At 35.7% G+C, this 18,580-nt stretch overlaps 1 protein-coding gene across 3 annotated transcripts in view; it reads left to right on the top strand.

Moving 5' to 3' along the window:
* The window catches only part of SCEL (sciellin), a 121,129-nt gene extending 118,573 nt beyond the window's left edge, over positions 1–2,556 (top strand). For 2 of the 3 annotated variants that reach the window (XM_020290304.2, XM_020290298.2), the window contains exon 34: positions 1,217–2,556. In XM_020290304.2, coding sequence (XP_020145893.2) covers positions 1,217–1,233 — 17 coding nt within the window. In that variant the 3' untranslated portion in view covers positions 1,234–2,556. The remainder of the gene's footprint in view (positions 1–1,216) is intronic. The other variant, XM_076009351.1, reaches the window with a different exon arrangement.
* Positions 2,557–18,580: the final 16,024 nt, after the last annotated feature.

Genomic DNA, 18,580 nt, shown 5'->3' with positions numbered 1-18,580 from the left:
TATTTTTTCCAAACAATACTAGATCTTCTCTGCTTAAATAATTGTTTAAATTGAAGTCCATATCAGTTAATAACTTTTTATACTTGCACTTGAATACTGTATAATTTTTTACTTAATTTGGTTATTACACTAAATGCCTTTTAATGTTACTCTTAAATGGAAAATTTTTAGTTAATTTTATATAATTCAGTATTAAACATAGCATCTAAGTATTTTTTATCACTTCAAGACCAATGTTACTATAACTTGAACTCTTAATTAGCATAAATAATGTGAGAAAAAAACATTGAGGACCTGTATTTTTAACTAACATTTTCTATAAACTAAGCATGAAGGGTTTAAAGGCTGATTTACAAGAGTTGCACAGTATACTGTAAATTAGCAATATAAAGTCCTACAAAATTTGATTGATATTTAAAAGCCAGTATCCATATTTTATTTGTAGATTCAATAGTAAGTAAATAGAATAAAGAAAATGATATTGAAAAGGTGGTCAACAGTACTGTGTGAAAGGTGTTTTTTCCTGATGTCTTGTTGGTATAGTGAATGAAAGAGGAACATTTGGGATTCATACGTGGGATACACAGTATGGAATTTAATGACAAATAATGTGATATTCATGAGCTACTGGGAGACTACATCTGGAATATGCTCTGAAAAATATTCAGAAACCCACGTTCCATCAGGCTGCAGAATCAATTACAAGAATAAACCTAATTATATGCATACTTTCCCTTCTATTTTCTGCTTTCTCCAGAGAGTTCTTATATTCACTTTTTCTTTCTAATTTAGCAGTCTTATCATGATCCAATATTATATCATGGGGTCTTGATGTGCATGGTGGTAGCTCTAAAACTTGTAGTCTCCTAGAAGTCCATGACATGGCTTAGGGCGTGTTGTTACCAAAAGACTTGAAAGTCTTTATGTCTTCCTCCTTGCCAATGTATGCTCCTTAGGCATTGCATTTTTTATAGTACATATACATCGTCAAGATATGACTCTTTGGCACCTCATAAATATGCATACCAGGCATCTGGTACTTCATATATACAGTATAACTAATAGCCACAGTGATGAATTCTGTAGTAGAAGAATAAGTGCAATCCTTAATCCACTACTACCCGCTGGGTGAATAACTGTTTTGTAAATTTTAGTGATTGGCTTGTTTTTATACTGAATTTGCATTACTAACTGTTATTTTCTTTACATTTTTCAGCAAAATGGATCCAATAACTCTGGCACATGGAAATCAATATGAAAAGCATTCGTTGAAAAATTAAAAGTTTTATTTTAAGAATATGTAATCTAGAAAAGCTTTTACATTGAAGATCAACTTGTATAAAATTAATTCCGCCATTGCAAAAATAATCTCATTGCCTTCTATAAGGTGGTACACATAAAAAGAACCATCTGGTATCTGGCTAGATTTAGCTATAAAAAGTTCATATGGTTCCAGTTACTAGTGTCAAAGGAATGATGCGCCTGACAGGCAGTGCGCATTGTCATCCAAGCCAGGTCCACCCCTGCTCCGTATGTTGGCTGTGCATCACGGTTTCCATTATAACCAAGTTTCTCATTTTCTCACCTTTATTTTCCTGAGAATGTGGATTCACAGACATATTTGACATCCTGACAAGCTGTTAAGGAAGCAAGATATACTTCCTTTATCTGCAAAACAAATGCTAATAGAAACTTTCTTACAAAGTTTGGCAAAAGGATGTTAACATAAAAAGTTGTATGGACCTCAGAAAAATCATTTAAACTTTCCAGATCTCTGTGCCATAATTTGTAATGTGAAGGACATCGAACAAAATGATTTCTAAGGTCCCTTTTTGCTCTTCAAATTCTCTGACTCTAAAGCAAGTGTTAGGTTGCTTCTTAGAAACATATCTGTACATGTGTTTGTTAAGCATAATGAACTAGCTAGAACATATAAACAATTTAACCTTAGTGTCATCCTTCAGTTTAATCATGGACATAGGGTTTAGAAACTATGTTTTAAAAACAGAAACAGATTTATGGGTAATAGGAAAAATCATATGACATGTATAGTTTACATATTATAATTGGTTAAATTTTCTTTGCATGCATTTCAAAATCTGGGTATACAAGTAATCTATGAGAAGTGATGGTTATGGACTACAAAGACATGTTCTTTAGCATATTGCATATATTCATATTATGTAGCACTTTATATTTACAGAAGGTTTATAAAAATCAAATAAACTATCAGTTACATAGAATCTTTTTGTGGAGTGTGTATAAATAGTCACTAACATTTATTTTGTCCATTACAGTAATCACAATTTATTATATTCTCTGCTATGCTGGTTAACTTATTTGTTTCATTGCTTAAGCTATAGCTTTTATTTTTAATGAGCTTTTTCTGAAGGAATTGGAAATTCAGTTATCATGTGAGGAATTAGTATTATTAACATTGAGAAATTGAACTTATAAACTATTTTATATGCACATTTTATAAACAACTTTTTATAAAAAGGGGCTTATGGAGCACTGAGTGGGGTGGAATTGGAGAGAAGTTTTAAGGCAGTTGTGAAAAAGTGATATAAACTAGAGATATTAAAATATGATCATGGATTTTCTGAATGTTGATAAATTCAAAGAATTATTTTCCTGTATAATAATTTCATGCATCTGTTCCTCTAAGAGATTGGTTCACAAAGTGTTAAACACAAAATGCTTATCAAAATACAGCAATATATAATTGTTGTCCTTTGGAGAGAAAGCCAGGAAAAACAATTAATAATAATTTGATATTCATTAATTCATGCTTGATGAGAAGCAGTGGTAATTGAGCCATATGTTTTATTGTTCTTTTATTACATGCTATCAGAGTGGATCAAAAGAAATAATTTTCTTAGACTTGAAATTCACTGCAGAAAAGGATGGATGAAATGGTATCCCTCCCTTTTATGAAGCATATTAACATCTCAATGCTTTTGTAGTCATTAAAATCATCTGAATATTATTTTAAGAGTATAAAAACCTAAAAGGAACACATTTCTCACTTTTCTATAGCTGTTTAATGGGCCCTCTCTTCCACAATAATGTATTAAATCAAACCAAAAGCTGTTGTAAAGACAGCATGGATATGGAGTGGAGAGAGAAGGGCGTCTGATTCATCAAGAGCACTTCATTATGTCTGCGTTTATTCTCACTAGAGGAATGACAGATTCTGAAAACAATTTAGAAGATATCATTTTTTGCAGCCTATTAATTATATTGTGATTGGCATACTTTTCCTGGACACAATTACCTAAATCTAGGAATACTAGGTCCTGATTCTATTACTAATAAAAAGATGTCTCTAAAAGAGAATTAATTGCTCCATCATGATAATATCCTTCTAACAGAGCAAAAGAAAAGACACATTCTCAGAAACTGAACTTATTAAAATTGTATTCCCTCTTTTAATAAAGCCAAGAAATAAGAATTTATTCAAGAAGTAATCTGTACATCCTTAATTGTTTAATTACAATCGCTCAACTAATTAGATATGAGTGATGAGATGGTCCCACTATCACTCTTGGTGTAGTCTCTGACTTGATATGATAGAAAAATTTACTATGATAGAAACTTGTGAGTGTTTGGAACATTTTCCTACTCAGCTTGATTCAGAAATCTAGCAAAAGAAGTGACTGTTTAGTCTATATCATGGCAAACTGACAAGGATATTGATTTTTTTGTCCTACTGAATTTACTGGTTACTTTGGTACAAAGTAAATAAATTTCTTTCTTTCTTTTTTTTTTTTTTGAGACAGAGTCTCACTCTGTTGTCCAGGATAGAGTGTAGTGGCGTCAGCCCAGCTCACAGCAACCTCAAACTCCTGGGCTCAAGTGATCCTCCTGCCTCCTCAGCCTGCTGAGTAGCTGGGACTACAGGCATGTGCCACCATGCCCGGCTAATTTTTTCTATATGTTTTTAGTTGTCCAATTAATTTCTTTCTATTTTTAGTAGAGACAGTGTCTCGCTCTTGCTCAGGCTGGTTTCGAACTCCTGACCTTGAGCAATCCTCCCACCTTAGCCTCCCAGAGTGCTAAGATTACAGGTGTGAGCCACCCCACCTGGCCAAAGTAAATAAATTTCTTTTAGATTCCACTCTTTCCATAGTACTCAACAGTTCCCAGAGGCACTCATAAATATCTGTATAACTTGGGCAAGCCACTTTCCTTCTTGGACTCATTCTCACCTGCTTAAAATATTGGGCTTAGAATACTAGCTCTCTGCTGTTCCCACCAGCTCAAACATCACTTGGATCTATCAATTTATTCTTGTTACTTACCTTATTCTTAGATGCAATCTCTTGTTAGATGCCTAAGGGTTGTTGAATGTTTCGTATGTACTTTAGAACTACATGTTGATTTTATCATAACACAAAAGTTGGGCTCCATTCTGACCCTTATTCCTGCCATTTGAGAAATATGACTTCTGAGAGATATGACCAAAATATTCAAGTGCATGAGTTAGGTAATGATTTCAGTTTTTTCATGGTAAGAGAGGAGAGTGAACATCATCATTGCCTTATAAATGCCATCTGGGAAGAATCTTTTAACTTCGTTTCCTCTGCATTCTTTTTGATATATTCTTCTCATTAATACAGTTTAATGCCCAATTATTCTAGGCTCTGTAGGAAAAAAATGCATGATTTATAATCTAACATCTTTCATTCATTCATTCATTTGTTCTGTTATTCAATCACTTAAAAGTTTTCTTTAAGTACATGCTATGTTCCATGTCCCAGAGATGACAAAAACAGCCAAGGTTCCTGCCCTCATGAAACTTACATTCCAAAGAGGGAGGATGGAGGAGCAGTTTGAAAGTCAGAGAACAAACACAGTAATTCTGAAATTGTTAAGACCTATGAAAGAAATGAAACGCAGTGACTAGGTGAATAGGTAGTTTTAAAAATAAGGTGATCAGGTGAGGCGGTAATATTTCAAATAAGAAATGGTTTCTTCTGGAGCATGTTCCCTGTACTGATGAAAAGAATTTTGTATTCTGCAAAAGTTGGACGAAATACTCTGTAGATCTCAACTTACATGACGTGTCTCGGAGCTGAACTGCAGCATGTAAGCATCTGTGCTTGCAAAATGACTAAATTCTGCCTTGCTTCATCTCTCTCATGGTAAAATGCAGTCTCTTGGTCCATTTGAGCTACAATAATAAAATACAATAGACTGGGTACCTTATACACGGCAAAAATGTATTTGTCACAGATTTAGAGGCTGGGAAGTCCAAGATCAAGATGCAGGCAGATTTGGTTTCTGGTGAGAGCCTGCTTTCTGGTTCAAAGATGGGACCTCTCACTGTGTCCTCACATGGTAAAAGGGACAAGGCAGCCCTCTGGAGCTTCTTTTACCAGGGAACAATATCATTCATAAGGGCCCCATCCTTATGATCTAATCACCTCCTAAAGGCCCCACCTTCTAATACCATCACCTTGGTGATTAGGTTTCCCACATATGAAGTTTGGAAGGACACAAACATTCAGACCATAGCATACAATAAGGAACAGCAATATATGCTAATATTCTGGGTTTTTCTAATCTCTTCTCCTAGCATGCACTTCACAGGTAGCTAAGGTAAGTTAGAACTCTGCTAAATGTTTTGGCATAAGTAGAGTCAATAGATTTCCAGCCTGCAATATTTATTCCCTTATTGCTATTATATAAGCAATTAGCCAGTAACATGTGTTTCAAGATATTGTTTGATGGCACCTGATTTTTAACTTTAGTCTCTTATGTAAGTTAGGGCACAACTAAGTGGCTGTAACAAAGAACATCTAAAATAAGATGGCCCAAATAATATAGAATTTTTTTCCTCTTTCTTATAGCAAAACAAAAGTAGGATTTGCTTATGAAAATGTCCAGAGCATATTGCTACACTACCATCCTCTAGTAACTCATGATCAAATCTGGCTCACCAGCTCTATACCTGAGCTCCTGACTAAGATAAGAAAAAAAAAAAAGAGTATGATGAAGAAGCTGCCCCATTCCTTTCACTCATATCCAATTTGCCATTTGTACCCCATTGGCCACACCTATCTCCAAGAGAGGTTATGAAATGTAGTTTCTAGTCTACTGATATAGTAGACTATATAGTAGTTTCATGCCTACTAACATGTGTTGAGGGTTTTATTACCAAAGGAAGATGGGGGATGGATCATGGGAGTTGGTAGTGATCTCAGCTATTGAGCCCTGGGGCTTGGAGCCCCTGCCTGTCCCCTGTGATGTCTCATCAGCAGGTGACACAGCCCATAGCCTCCTGTGAAACATCTCTTTGTGGACAAAGACGCTGTGATTAGTTTCCCACAATGATTTTTAAGAATGTTGTTCTCTGTTGAACAAAGGGTTTGCATCTATGTGGTCATTTGAGTATGATTCTGGCCTGATGCCCTCAATTTACAGCATCTGGAGAGGAAGCAAGCTGTGGACCTGAGACCCTGGCCATTTCCATGATATAACCAGTGTGTCAGTGGAAAAGCTAAGGTTGGAACCCAGCAAGCTTAAGTCTCTCTCACTATATATGGGGTTTTTAAATGAATACAATAATCTGAAAATGGTCTCACTAGAATAGAATGCAGTGATAGACTAAGCCTCACATGCCATTCTTGTATTTGGATAATGCAGCACTTTATTAACTTTTAGGATTACAGAGACAAACTGCTAACTCCTACTTAACTTGTGGTTTTTATTTGTCCAGATCAATTTTATGCCATACATTTGCAAAATCAGTTCTGTCCTAGCTTGCATTTGTATAGATTTCTTCAACGAGTTACTTTTTGTGTTCTACATGTGTCATTAGTGAATTAGTTAAATTTACAGTTCTTTTAGAGCCTATTTAACATTGAGATGTGTTAAAGCATCAAATCCTGGGACCAAATAAAAATTTTCCTAAAGTTAATATGTATTCTATCTATTATATGTCTCCAACTTACTATATTTATCACCACTGTAAAAAATATATTAAATTAAGGTTTTCTCCTTTAAAATCCGTATTATTTTTCATATTTTGCTGTTTTGATTACACATTCTAATATTTTCTCTGGAAGTGTAGCTCATTGGTCTACAATTCTAGACTTGTTCCCTTATAACTGTGGTTCCCTTTTTTACTTTTAGGCTTTCCTATAACTATTTTTGCCTTACATTTGTGTGTGGAAATATATTCACAATGTACTTCTGCAAAGTTTGTGGGTCCACAAGCCCACCCTCACTCTGACATCAACTCCAGAGTTGTTCAAGGGTCCCCAAGACGACCATCACTTCTGACACAACTACACGTTTGAGAGGTCTCCAAGACCACTGTCAGTTTTGATAATTCACTAAGAGAACTCACGGAACTATAAAACCGGTTATACTCATAATTACAGTTTATTACAGTGAAAGGGTATAAACTAATATCAACTAGGGAAGAGGAGCACAGGGCAGTGTTTAGAAGACACCAAGTGCTGAACTTCAGTTGTCCTGTCTCAGTGGAGTTGTGTGGACAGCACTCATTTCATCCAGCAGTGATGGGCAACAGTTTGCACTGAATTGGGGCAATCATGAAGGTTATCTGAGCCTTGGTGTCCAGGGTTTTTATTGGAGTTTGGTCTTGTAGATATGGTTGACCACCTGCATGGCTGACCTTAATCTCCAACCCTTCCAGAGGTAGAGCTGATACTGTGTGGCCCAAAGTTCCTACCTTAAATCACATTGTTAGAGTGCAATACCTGGCATGGCCCAAAGCCCCCAGGTAAACGAAGACATGCTTAGCAGGCAGGACATTCCAAGGGCTTAGACATTATCTTCTAGGATCTTCTAGGAGTCTAGGGAGATACCAAACCTCTCCTTGGGCAAGGTTAATCTTTTTCTACACAACTTCCATATCAATAATATAAGCCTTGTAAATCCAGAGTTGCTCAGGGTTCAATCCCATAACAATGCTACATTCAAGAGGGGTACTTAGACACTTAAGATGTAATTTAAAAGAATTCTATCTTTTACTAGTGCCTCTCCAAGGGCAGTCAAGAGGATCCAAACACATACTCTAAAACCACTTTAATTAAACCCCCTTTCCTCTTCTATTTCTCTCATCCCCAGCCTCAACCCCCACCCCGGAAGACCCAGCCTTCTTTGCCTTTGCTCATCACATTGTTCAGTAGATTGGTTTAGGCTTAAATTCAGCACAAAATTATCCTTACCCTTTAGGAGGTGAGAAGAGGTGGGAAATTGGGCTTATTAATGCAGATTTTCTTTGATGGGCAGGAACATTGGGAAAATCAAAGCATATGCCAATACTAATGATTTTTTAAAACAATTTAAAATAATTATTTTAAAATAATAAAATAATCTTAGCTTCTACTTACTGGGCATCAACTATGTTTCAGGCATTTTATATACTTGTGTTTCTGGATCTAATACCTCACTTGTTCAGAGAGGTCACAGCCTGGGAAAATTTTCAATAATTGTTAAGTAAAGGCAGAATCATACAAGAAATACTATAGGAATATCCTGAAGTACTTAATTCCCTGATAGTTTATCATGGTAATGGAAATGCACACCACAGGAAGAAAAATTAAAACGTGTAAGCATCAAAATATTCAGCCTCAAAGATTTCTTTTTTTTTCTTTATTATTTTTTATTCTTATTGTATTCTAGCTTAATACTTGATAGTTAATTTAGGGAGAAAAGGAAAAAAAAGCTAAGGGTTCTACCAAATTTCTCTTCCTCTTCCTCTTCCTCTTCCTCCTCCTCCTCCTCCTCCTCCTCCTCCTCCTCCTCCTCCTCCTCCTCCTCCTCTCCTCTCCTCTCCTCTCCTCTCCTCTCCTCTCCTCTCCTCTCCTCTCCTCTCCTCTCCTCTCCTCTCCTCTCCTCTTCTCTCCTCTCCTCTTCTCTCTCTCTCTCTTTCTCTTTTAGAGAGGGGAGTCTTGCTATTTTTCCTAGCCTGGTCTCAAACTCCTGGCCTGAAGCAATCCTCCTGCCTCAGCCTCCTGAGTAGCTGAGATTACAGGCACAAGCCACCATGCCCTGCTCCAAATTTTAACAAACACAAAATTCTAAAATGCAAGCATATGTATCTATATGCAGCTCTTTCATAAGGTATCAAGACTTCTATTCTGTCAATTCTAATATATGTGAAGATGCTTGAATCTATTAAGAAGTTTTAATACACTTTCTTTAGTAAAGAAAAATAAGAGACCTTTTCCACTATCTGTGCCTTAATGGTTCTCCAATTTATTTGTTAAACTGCTTATATAGATGTGTTATGGTGAATTAAAACCAAATTTGAAATACATTTTATAGTTTATTCTTCAGGCAAAAGAAAGCAACAAACCTTACTTTCCCATTTCTGTCACCGCCCTCCCATCCCTACCCTATTCCCACTTAACTGCGGCCTCAGGAGACTGATGTGGTTAACATAGTATGCTTACTGTTTTACATTTACTATGTTTATATTTTTAAAATGTAGCACAATATCATCAGTATATGTCCAAAATTGGCTATAATTCCTTAGTCTCCTCAAATATCCAGATAGTGTTTACATTTCCCAAATTATGACACAAATGTTCTCTCTCTATTTTTGTTTGCATTATGATTCAAACAGTCACTATACGTTGCATTTGCTTAATATGCTCTTGTCTCTTTTAGTAGGTAAGTTCCTCCTCTGTCTCTTATTTTCTTCTTGTAATTTTGTTGTTATTGTAGCAGGAGGATAAGGAGGCAGAGGAGAAGGAGGAGAAGAAGTTAGGTCACTTGTCTCATAGAGATTTTTTTTCAGTGTGTATTTTTTATATAGATTTCTCAGTCCCTGTATTTCCATGCCTTGAGATGTGATCATTCTCAGGTTTGGCGGTGGTGTGTGTGTGTGAAGACTACTTAATCAGGGATGTTGGGTACTTTCCTCAGAGACATATAGAATGTCTGCCTTTCATTTTATATTGTTGGAAATTCATTAGAGATTACAAAATATGATGTTATAATTCTATTTTTTCTTTTTCATTTATCAGCCAGAATACATCTATGAAATGATACTTTGTCTCACAATAATTTGGTTATCCTGAATTTGTATAGAAAAGGCAGAATGAATGCTTCATCTTTTATTTATCAGCTTTTAAAGTCATAAGTCAAAACCCTAGTATTCTCCAAAGGTGATCTGGGTATTTAAGTATCATTTTGAACTCATGGATTTAAATATATTTGATGTGTGTCAATCCATGAGTGTCATTATTCTTATTGCTACTTAAACCGTCCATCTTTGGACAGTTGGGAGCTTATTCAGGTTGTCTCTCCAGTCCTTTAGACAAATCCTACTAGTTTTTTATATGAATTATTAGACTCATTTAGTAAATTTCCTCCTTTAGACCTCCAATGAACCCCCTGCTTTCTTCCCCCAAGATCACTCTTTATTTTAGAGGAAAATGGTATTTAGAGACCACAATCTAGCCAGTAGGGTGACTCACTGCTATTGGGTTGGTCAATATCTCTATGCCAGTTCAGTGGATAGTGCAAATAAATAAATAAATATATATTTTTTACTAAAAAAGGTAAATGAGTTAATATTGATATTCCCATTCAATTCATTTCAGGATTCTAAGGTTAAACTCATTGATCTTAGTAGATATCTATTTTTTCCCATGCTATTAATACCAGTCATCAGTGACACAAACATAGCACTCATTTGCTTTATCCCACAGTGCATACATCAGAGCATCAAAATAACCATACGAACACCACCATCAATGATATATTTCTGGTAATTTCTTCAACTCAAAAGTATATCAGAGAAAGGATGGAATCTGAAAATTGTCAATATGGTTCATTCTTTCTTAAACAAAGACTAACTGCATGGCTTAAACATATTTACTTGGTGTTACTCAAGATCTGCATTAAAATGTTGCAATATTGTAGTTTGTGTGAAAGTCCAGCTCAGGAGGATGCTAGAATTTTCCTGTCAGAATTAGCACTTTGTAATTCAAATGACTTACAAAAATGTCTGTAGCCAATTCTTATCTCTGGTGTGCATTAACCAGAAGGCTAACATATTTACAGAGAAACTCTGCCCACATGTGACAGGACTCACAATGAGTTGGTCTCCCTCCATGAGAAAGGCACAGTGGGGGTCAAGCCATGCCCGATTATGCCATGGTTCTGTCTGGTATTCCTGAACAGTTACCATAGACACTTTGAAGTATTGAAGTAACAGATGGCAAATTTAAAAGAACAGCTTTTTAAAATTTAAAACAAGTGCAAATGTAAACCTCCCTCATCTCCTCTATTCTATTCTTTGCCAAAAAAGGGGAGAAAAACATCACAAGTATGATTCTGAGCTGTTTATTTTAAAAGTATCATTTATCCTAGATTTCAAAAATCCATTACAACTCATACTAAACAGTGGAGATTTTTTTTTTTTTTTTTTGGTAAGCCAATGCCTCATTTTTATCAGCTTTTCCTAGCTGTTGGCCAGCATGTGGAAACAAGAGTCATGAGGCCACAACTTCTAGGAAGCAGTAGCAGAAAGCCAAGCTGCAGCCACTGCCCAGCTCACTCTTCTAAACTGATACAGGACATCAAATCGCTACATCGGAATGAATGTGAACATTTTCCATCTTTCTTTTATGAGAAAAATCTTTCATATAATTTACCTTTGTGTTTTTAGATAAGAGAGAGAGGTTTAAAACTATGGTAATGTACTAGCATTCTCTGGGCAGGGATGGGCATGCTGAGTAAGCAGTCTATGGTGTGTGGTGCACTGGAGGCCAATGTCCAACTGGAGCTGTAGGATGCGGGGAGACACACATCAGCATTTACTGTGAATGGGGTTAGGGTGAACTGCTTAGTTGTTTTTTAAAAGCAGGTAAAGAGTGTAGACTTCTCATCAAAATCATATTCAAAGTTCACACTTTGAGCTACCCAAGGACCTCCTGTCCAAACATAACCATGGAAGAAATAAATAAAATAAATAGATAATACTCTTCATGGGCAAGGAACTGAGAAGGAACGCAGGACTGAAGCCCTGGGACTGTCATTCTCAGAACCAGAAGAGCAAAGGCAGTGAGGATGCCAGTTCCAAGGGCCATGGTGAAGTAGAGTGGAGTGGTGGGTCGCTCTCTTCCCTCCTTTCTTTTACCCCCACTTTTCTCTCAGTAATTAATCTATAAGTTAGGACTATAGAAGATTTGAATCACATAATTAAGTAGTTTGATTTCAAACAAATATATATGTTCTATATCTATATAAATATACATTTAGATAAATTTTATATATTTGTATTTATACAAATTATATATGTATATATGGATCCTTCACCTAACAAATAGAATATATGCATATATTAAAATACACGTAAAATATTTTCATATATTCATAGTGTACTAAGCCACAAAAGAAGTCCCATCAAATTTCAATGAATCAGATTTATGCAGACCATTATCTCTAATTACAATGCAATAGAGTTAGAAATCAATAGTAAAAGATGATTGTATATATATACACACATATATATGCAAACAAGAATTATATTTTTCAATTACATATGAGCCAAAGACATGATCACAATGAATTGATAGCCAAATAACCACAGAAAAGTGGGTGCCAAAATTTATGAGAAGCAGCTCGAATATTTAAGGTAAATTTTAGCCTTCAGTTTGTTCAGTAACAGGAAATACTTCTGTAAAACCTATTGTAGTAGGCAGCATTACACATTAAATATTTCCAGTTCTTCTTTGGGTTATGTGATATAATTGCGTATCTCTGTTCCCTTGAAGTTGTTTGTAGCCATTGTTCAATGAAATGTGAGTGGAAGAAATTTTTGCCACTTTAAGCCAGGAGCTTTCTGAGCTAGAATACAGTTAACCAGATTTATTTTTTCTTATCTTGGCAATTATAGAAGCATGGAGTTGGAGCTTCCTTTAGCCTAGGCACCTGAGCAAGACTGATACTATTCTGATCCCTGAGTCCCTGATGTCCTGTGACTGTCTCCCTGTCTATCCACATGTGCAGTGCAGCAGTAGCAAAGGGACTGATTACCCCCACCTCACTTTCAAGTTTGGCTTCCACAGTTATTCTCTGGATTTCTGTCTTCTACAAGCTGAATTATTTTAGATTTTCTTCTTTGGAGCTGCATTTGCCATTTGTTGGCCTAATCACCTAATAAGCCTAATCCTTTAAAGTTATATTGTATTGTCAGTTGTCTTCTTTGTCTCCAGTTTTCTAGCAGCATCTGAAAACCTTCAGACACTGTTTTCCAAGTACTAATAACAACTGCTTACAAATACCATCAAAGCCCAAAGAGTGAAAACAGGCTTTAAGCTGGTTATAAAGCTAGAAAATGTCCTCTGTCTTAATTCTCCCTTTCCTAGCAATTTGACTAGACCATTCATCTTGGAGCTTTTTGCATTCCGATTTGGTGAAGACAACCACAGCTTTCATAAAGTATTCTATAGTAATTGACACATATCTTTCTTTCTGAAAATAAACAAACATTCCTGAATATAAAAAGAACATATCTATAGTCATGATGACACAATCCTTCTGGCAATTTTATAATCATTATCTCTGTGAAGGATCCAGGATGAGGTATTATCATTGAAACACAGGTCAATCCTTTATGATAATTGTTATTCTTCTCTGAAAATCAATTACGTGCAGAGATCATGGATAGACACTCCTTGAAGGTTTGTTTTGAATAAACTTGTGCAACTTCTTTGAGAGTGATTTATAACTTCTAGAATGTGATGACTTGGCAATGAGAATGGTGCACTATTTTCTGGGTGCTGCCTTCCATGGCAATTTATTCTAAGAGTTGTGTACTTTCACCTGTGTCAGTTCCTTGAAGGAGAACCAAAGGATCCACTATAATTGTATAGTCTGTTGCCCTGTCATGTCACACAGACTTTCAAATGCTATCTGACTTGGGTTTGTATAATAACACTTCAGTGTGATTACCATTTTTTTTTTTTTGCAAGGGAGTTTTATAAAAGCTCTGTAAATTATTAAAGAACAATAACTCTTTTCAATTAAAGAAAGTAAACTCTACCACATAGACTTCTATGATGAGAGAAACATTTGAGAAAAATAAGAACATAGATTGTTCTAGATCAAAGTATTTTAAAAAGTTCTAGTGTAGACATCCAGTGTGAGGGTAGTATAAATTACCATCCCCCCCCCAAGGAAGACTCAAATAATACCAACTTTATTTTTCTCTTATAAACTTTGAAAGAAAATTAAATATGCTTTTAAATATAGTATCATTCAAGGTTTAAGTAATCTCAGGCACTCATTTTCAAGAGAAGCAAATCTTGTTCAAAAATGTCTATTTGGGAAAGAAATTTATGAAGAAGACCCCAAAGGCAATCACAACAACAATAAAAATAAATAAATGGGACCTGATCAAATTAAAAAGCTCTGCACGGCCAAGGAAACTATCACAAGAGCAAACAGACAACCTATAGAATGGGCGAAAATATTCACATGCTACACATCTGATAAATGGCTGATAACTAGAATCTATATAGAACTCAGGAAGAAAAAAAATCAAACAACCCCATTAAAAAGTGGGCAAAGTACATGAACAGAAACTTTTCAAAAGAAAACACACTAGTGGCCAACAAACATATGAAAAAATGCTCAACATCTCTAATCATCAGGGAAATGCAAATCATAACCACAATGATATATCACTTAACTCCAGTGAGAATGGCTTTTATCAAAAAGTCCCCAAACAATGAATCTTGGCGTGGATGCAGAGAGATAGGAACACTCATCACTGCTGGTAGGACTACAAACTAGTACAACCTCTGAGGAAATTAATATGGAGATACTTCAAAGAGCTACAAGTAGAACTACCATTTGATCCAGGAATTCCTCTACTGGGCATCTACCCAAAGGAAAAAAAGACATTCTATAAAAAAGACATCTGCACTAGAATGTTTATAGCAGCACAATTCACAATTGTAAAGATGTGGAAACAACTCAAGTGCCCATCAATACATTAGTGGATTAATAAAACATGGTATATGTATACCATGGAGTTCTACTCAGCCACAAAAAACAATGGTGATATAGCACCTCTTGTATTATCCTGGATAGAGCTGGAGCCCATTCTACTAAATGAAGAATCACAAGAATGGAAAAACAAGCACCATATGTACTCACCATCAAATGGTTATTAATTGATCAATACTTAAATGCACATATAGTAGTAACATTCATCGGGGTGTTGGGCAGGTGGAAGGGGGGAGGAGGGAATGGGTATATTCACACCTAATGGGTGCAGTGCACACCATCTGGGGGATGGAAACACTTAAAGCTCTGACTTGGGTGGGGCAAAGGCAATATATGTAACCTAAACTTTTGTACCCCCATAATATGCTGAAATAAAAAAAATTAAAAAAATGTCTATTTGTTTTGAGTAAAAAAGTTTCAGAGTTTGAAAAATTTTCTGATATATATATATTTATATTTTTGAATCTTAAAACACTTCCACAACCAGTATTGGATCTATGCAAGTCTGATATAGGTTGTGACACTATTTCTTTTGAGTATTCTTGTGATATTGACATTTGAAGAAGCTGAATGGCTACAAATTCAAAACACAGCAGTGGTAATTTATGCTGTTTTTGTTATCTGCTCAGAAATAAGCATTGAATGAATAGCCATTGTACTGTCAAAAATGTTGTACTAGCACTGGCAACATTGTTGATCTTGGAAGCTAACTGTTTTCTAATCTGTGCTTGATGACCTTTAAAGTTTCAGTAATATTTTCTTGTTAATGAATCAGACTTTGTTCAAGGCTTTCCAGCTACTGATTTTACATTAGTCAATAGTTTTTATTTAGAAGCCACGAAGACCAGAGCAGGGTCCTCTACGAGGTGCTGCTTAAAACCTGAAAAGAGATAGTACAGTTTAGGAGCTTGGACTCTTAAGTTAGACATTCTAGCTTCAAATTCTGGCTCTGTCACTTATTGGCTGGGTAACTTTGGGCAGTTTGACTTCTCTGTGCCTTAGTTTCCTCACTTATAAAATAGGAATAATAATTACCTTAAAGTGTTGTTTGATGATTAAACACGTTAATAAATGTAAAGGACTTACGGAATTCCTGGCAATTAGTAAGCACCAATAGCTTTTAAGATAAATTGTATTCTTTCTAATGCCAGTGGTAGATATGTGAGCTATTTATAAAAACAAAACAAACTGATCACAAAGGAAATGATATTGATTAATACAGATACAGAGCTGGGTGCTGTATCCTGGTCCTCATCCTGTGAGAACTGATAAATGATTATCACAAAACTTGTCCTAATGCCTCACAAGCTGATGAGGAGAACCAAATGAAATAATGTACACTTTCTTTTTCTTTTTTAGAGACAGGGCCTTGCTATGTTGGGCAGGCTGGCCTCAAACTTCTGGGCTGAAGTGATCCTCTCACTGTAGCTTGAAGCATGCACTATCATATCCAGCTGAAATAATGTACACTTTCTACATAAAGTCCTCCTAAAATTTGTAGCTGAAATAGCTCCTTCTTGATTGCTCCCTAGGCTGTTGATTTGTCTTTTCATCTTGATACTTATCACACTAAGTCTTGTGCTGTAGTTAGTTGTTTATGTGCTTCTTTCTCCGACTAGATAAAGTCTTGATGATGGAGACACTGTCTTACTCACTTTTTAAAAATCACCTAGCATTGTGACTTGAACATAATAAATATGTAATAAGTGCTTATTAAAAAGGGCTCTTACGAGTATAGCTTGTCAGATCAACAAAATTATTATTATTACTACTACTGTTGTTATGTAATAACTACTACTACTTGTGACTTTATAGGGTATAATTACATGGGTTTGGAGCAAAATATGAGTAGTGGAGTCAGGCGGGGTTAGAATGGAGCAACTCACACAAGGATGGATTTTATGAAATCTGGCTTCATGTGTTTTTGTTTTCTCTTTGCATTATCTACTTACATAATTAAAATACAACACATTCGATGCAGTAAGTATTTTTCTAGCTTTTAATTAGGTCAGATGTGAAATAATCAATTATTATGGGATCTGCAAAAAGCCTTCCCATGTTATAACCACATAATAAATGAGGCTTACAGGCATAACTAACCAAGTTTTTGTTTAAATTCCAGCTAGAATTTGGGGAATAGATTATTTATCTATCTATTCCTTTAAAAAAGTCAATGTTTCTTGGCTATGTGCTAGATACTGTACTAGGCATTGCTCATGGGCAGTGGGACTTAAGAGTATTCTAATCTTTTCTGTGTGTATAAACAGGATTCTCCACTAAGAGTCATAAGACTCACTTGAACATTGTAGTTCAAATCAACTTGAAAACACAGTTGGGGATCCTTGATCTTAGTTTAACACATTAGGTGATTTTCTTTTCTTGCAGTAATTGGATCTATGAACTTGAATTAATGTAGTGCTCACATTAGGATATGTCAACTGCATTGATTGAAAACCTACATTTAAAACATGAGGCTTACTCTAGGAGGAATTTTACTCTAAGGCAAAGGGATAAGGAGTGGCTGGGTCACTAGAAACTGCTGAGAACCATCATTTTCATGACTGAACTTGGGCAAGTAACCTAACGCTGTTAGCTCATCTGTAAAACTGGGGTAATATCAGGCTGTTTCCAGATTTCTGTCGGGGATTATTTGTATATATTCAAGAAGAAACTATGCTGCTTTTGCAATTTTGTTCCTGGATCAATTTGATGTCCATAGACACTATTAAAGATATATGTAAAAAATACAAATTAAAGTAAGTTTATTTTCCTTCTTAAAATTCACTATTGTGACTGTAGTTATGAATAGGCCCTACTGGAGAAACACGCATTTCGTTATCCAGTGTTGAATGTGTGATATATGGATGTTTTTTATTACTTTACAGTGTTTCAAATGCATTCTTTTTTTTTTTTTTTTTTTTTTTTTTGAGACAGAGTCTCGCTTTGTTGTCCAGGCTAGAGTGAGTGCCGTGGCGTCAGCCTAGCTCACAGCAACCTCAAACTCCTGGGCTCGAGTGATCCTTCTGCCTCAGCCTCCCGAGTAGCTGGGACTACAGGCATGCGCCACCATGCCCGGCTAATTTTTTATATATATATCAGTTGGCCAATTAATTTCTTTCTATTTATAGTAGAGACGGGGTCTCGCTCTTGCTCAGGCTGGTTTTGAACTCCTGACCTTGAGCAATCCGCCCGCCTCGGCCTCCCAAGAGCTAGGATTACAGGCGTGAGCCACAGCGCCCGGCCTCAAATGCATTCTTAAAGCATAAAGTTTTTAATGAGATATGCACTTTCATTTTTCACATCTTCTTTGCAAGCTTCTGAAATCACCTATGTGATTTCATTTAAAATAAACATTTTAAAATCGAGCAACTGTGCATGCAATTTCTTTCAAAACACAAAGCTTATAAATTTGCATCAAAATAAGAAATCAGGATTGCTTAATTAAAACCTTGACACCATCAACCTCTTTAATTATGTGTTAAAGAGACTGGTATCCTGGGGATACCAACTTAAAATCAGTGTGCATTTTGAGTGTCTCTGATGTATGTACATGTGCAACTCACAGAAGGGAAAA

The sequence above is a fragment of the Microcebus murinus genome, chromosome 13 (assembly GCF_040939455.1).
Source record: "Microcebus murinus isolate Inina chromosome 13, M.murinus_Inina_mat1.0, whole genome shotgun sequence".
In the NCBI taxonomy this organism is placed as follows: domain Eukaryota; kingdom Metazoa; phylum Chordata; class Mammalia; order Primates; family Cheirogaleidae; genus Microcebus; species Microcebus murinus.
The sequence above is the reverse complement of the archived record's forward strand: the minus strand, read 5'-3'. Positions and strand labels throughout refer to the sequence as shown.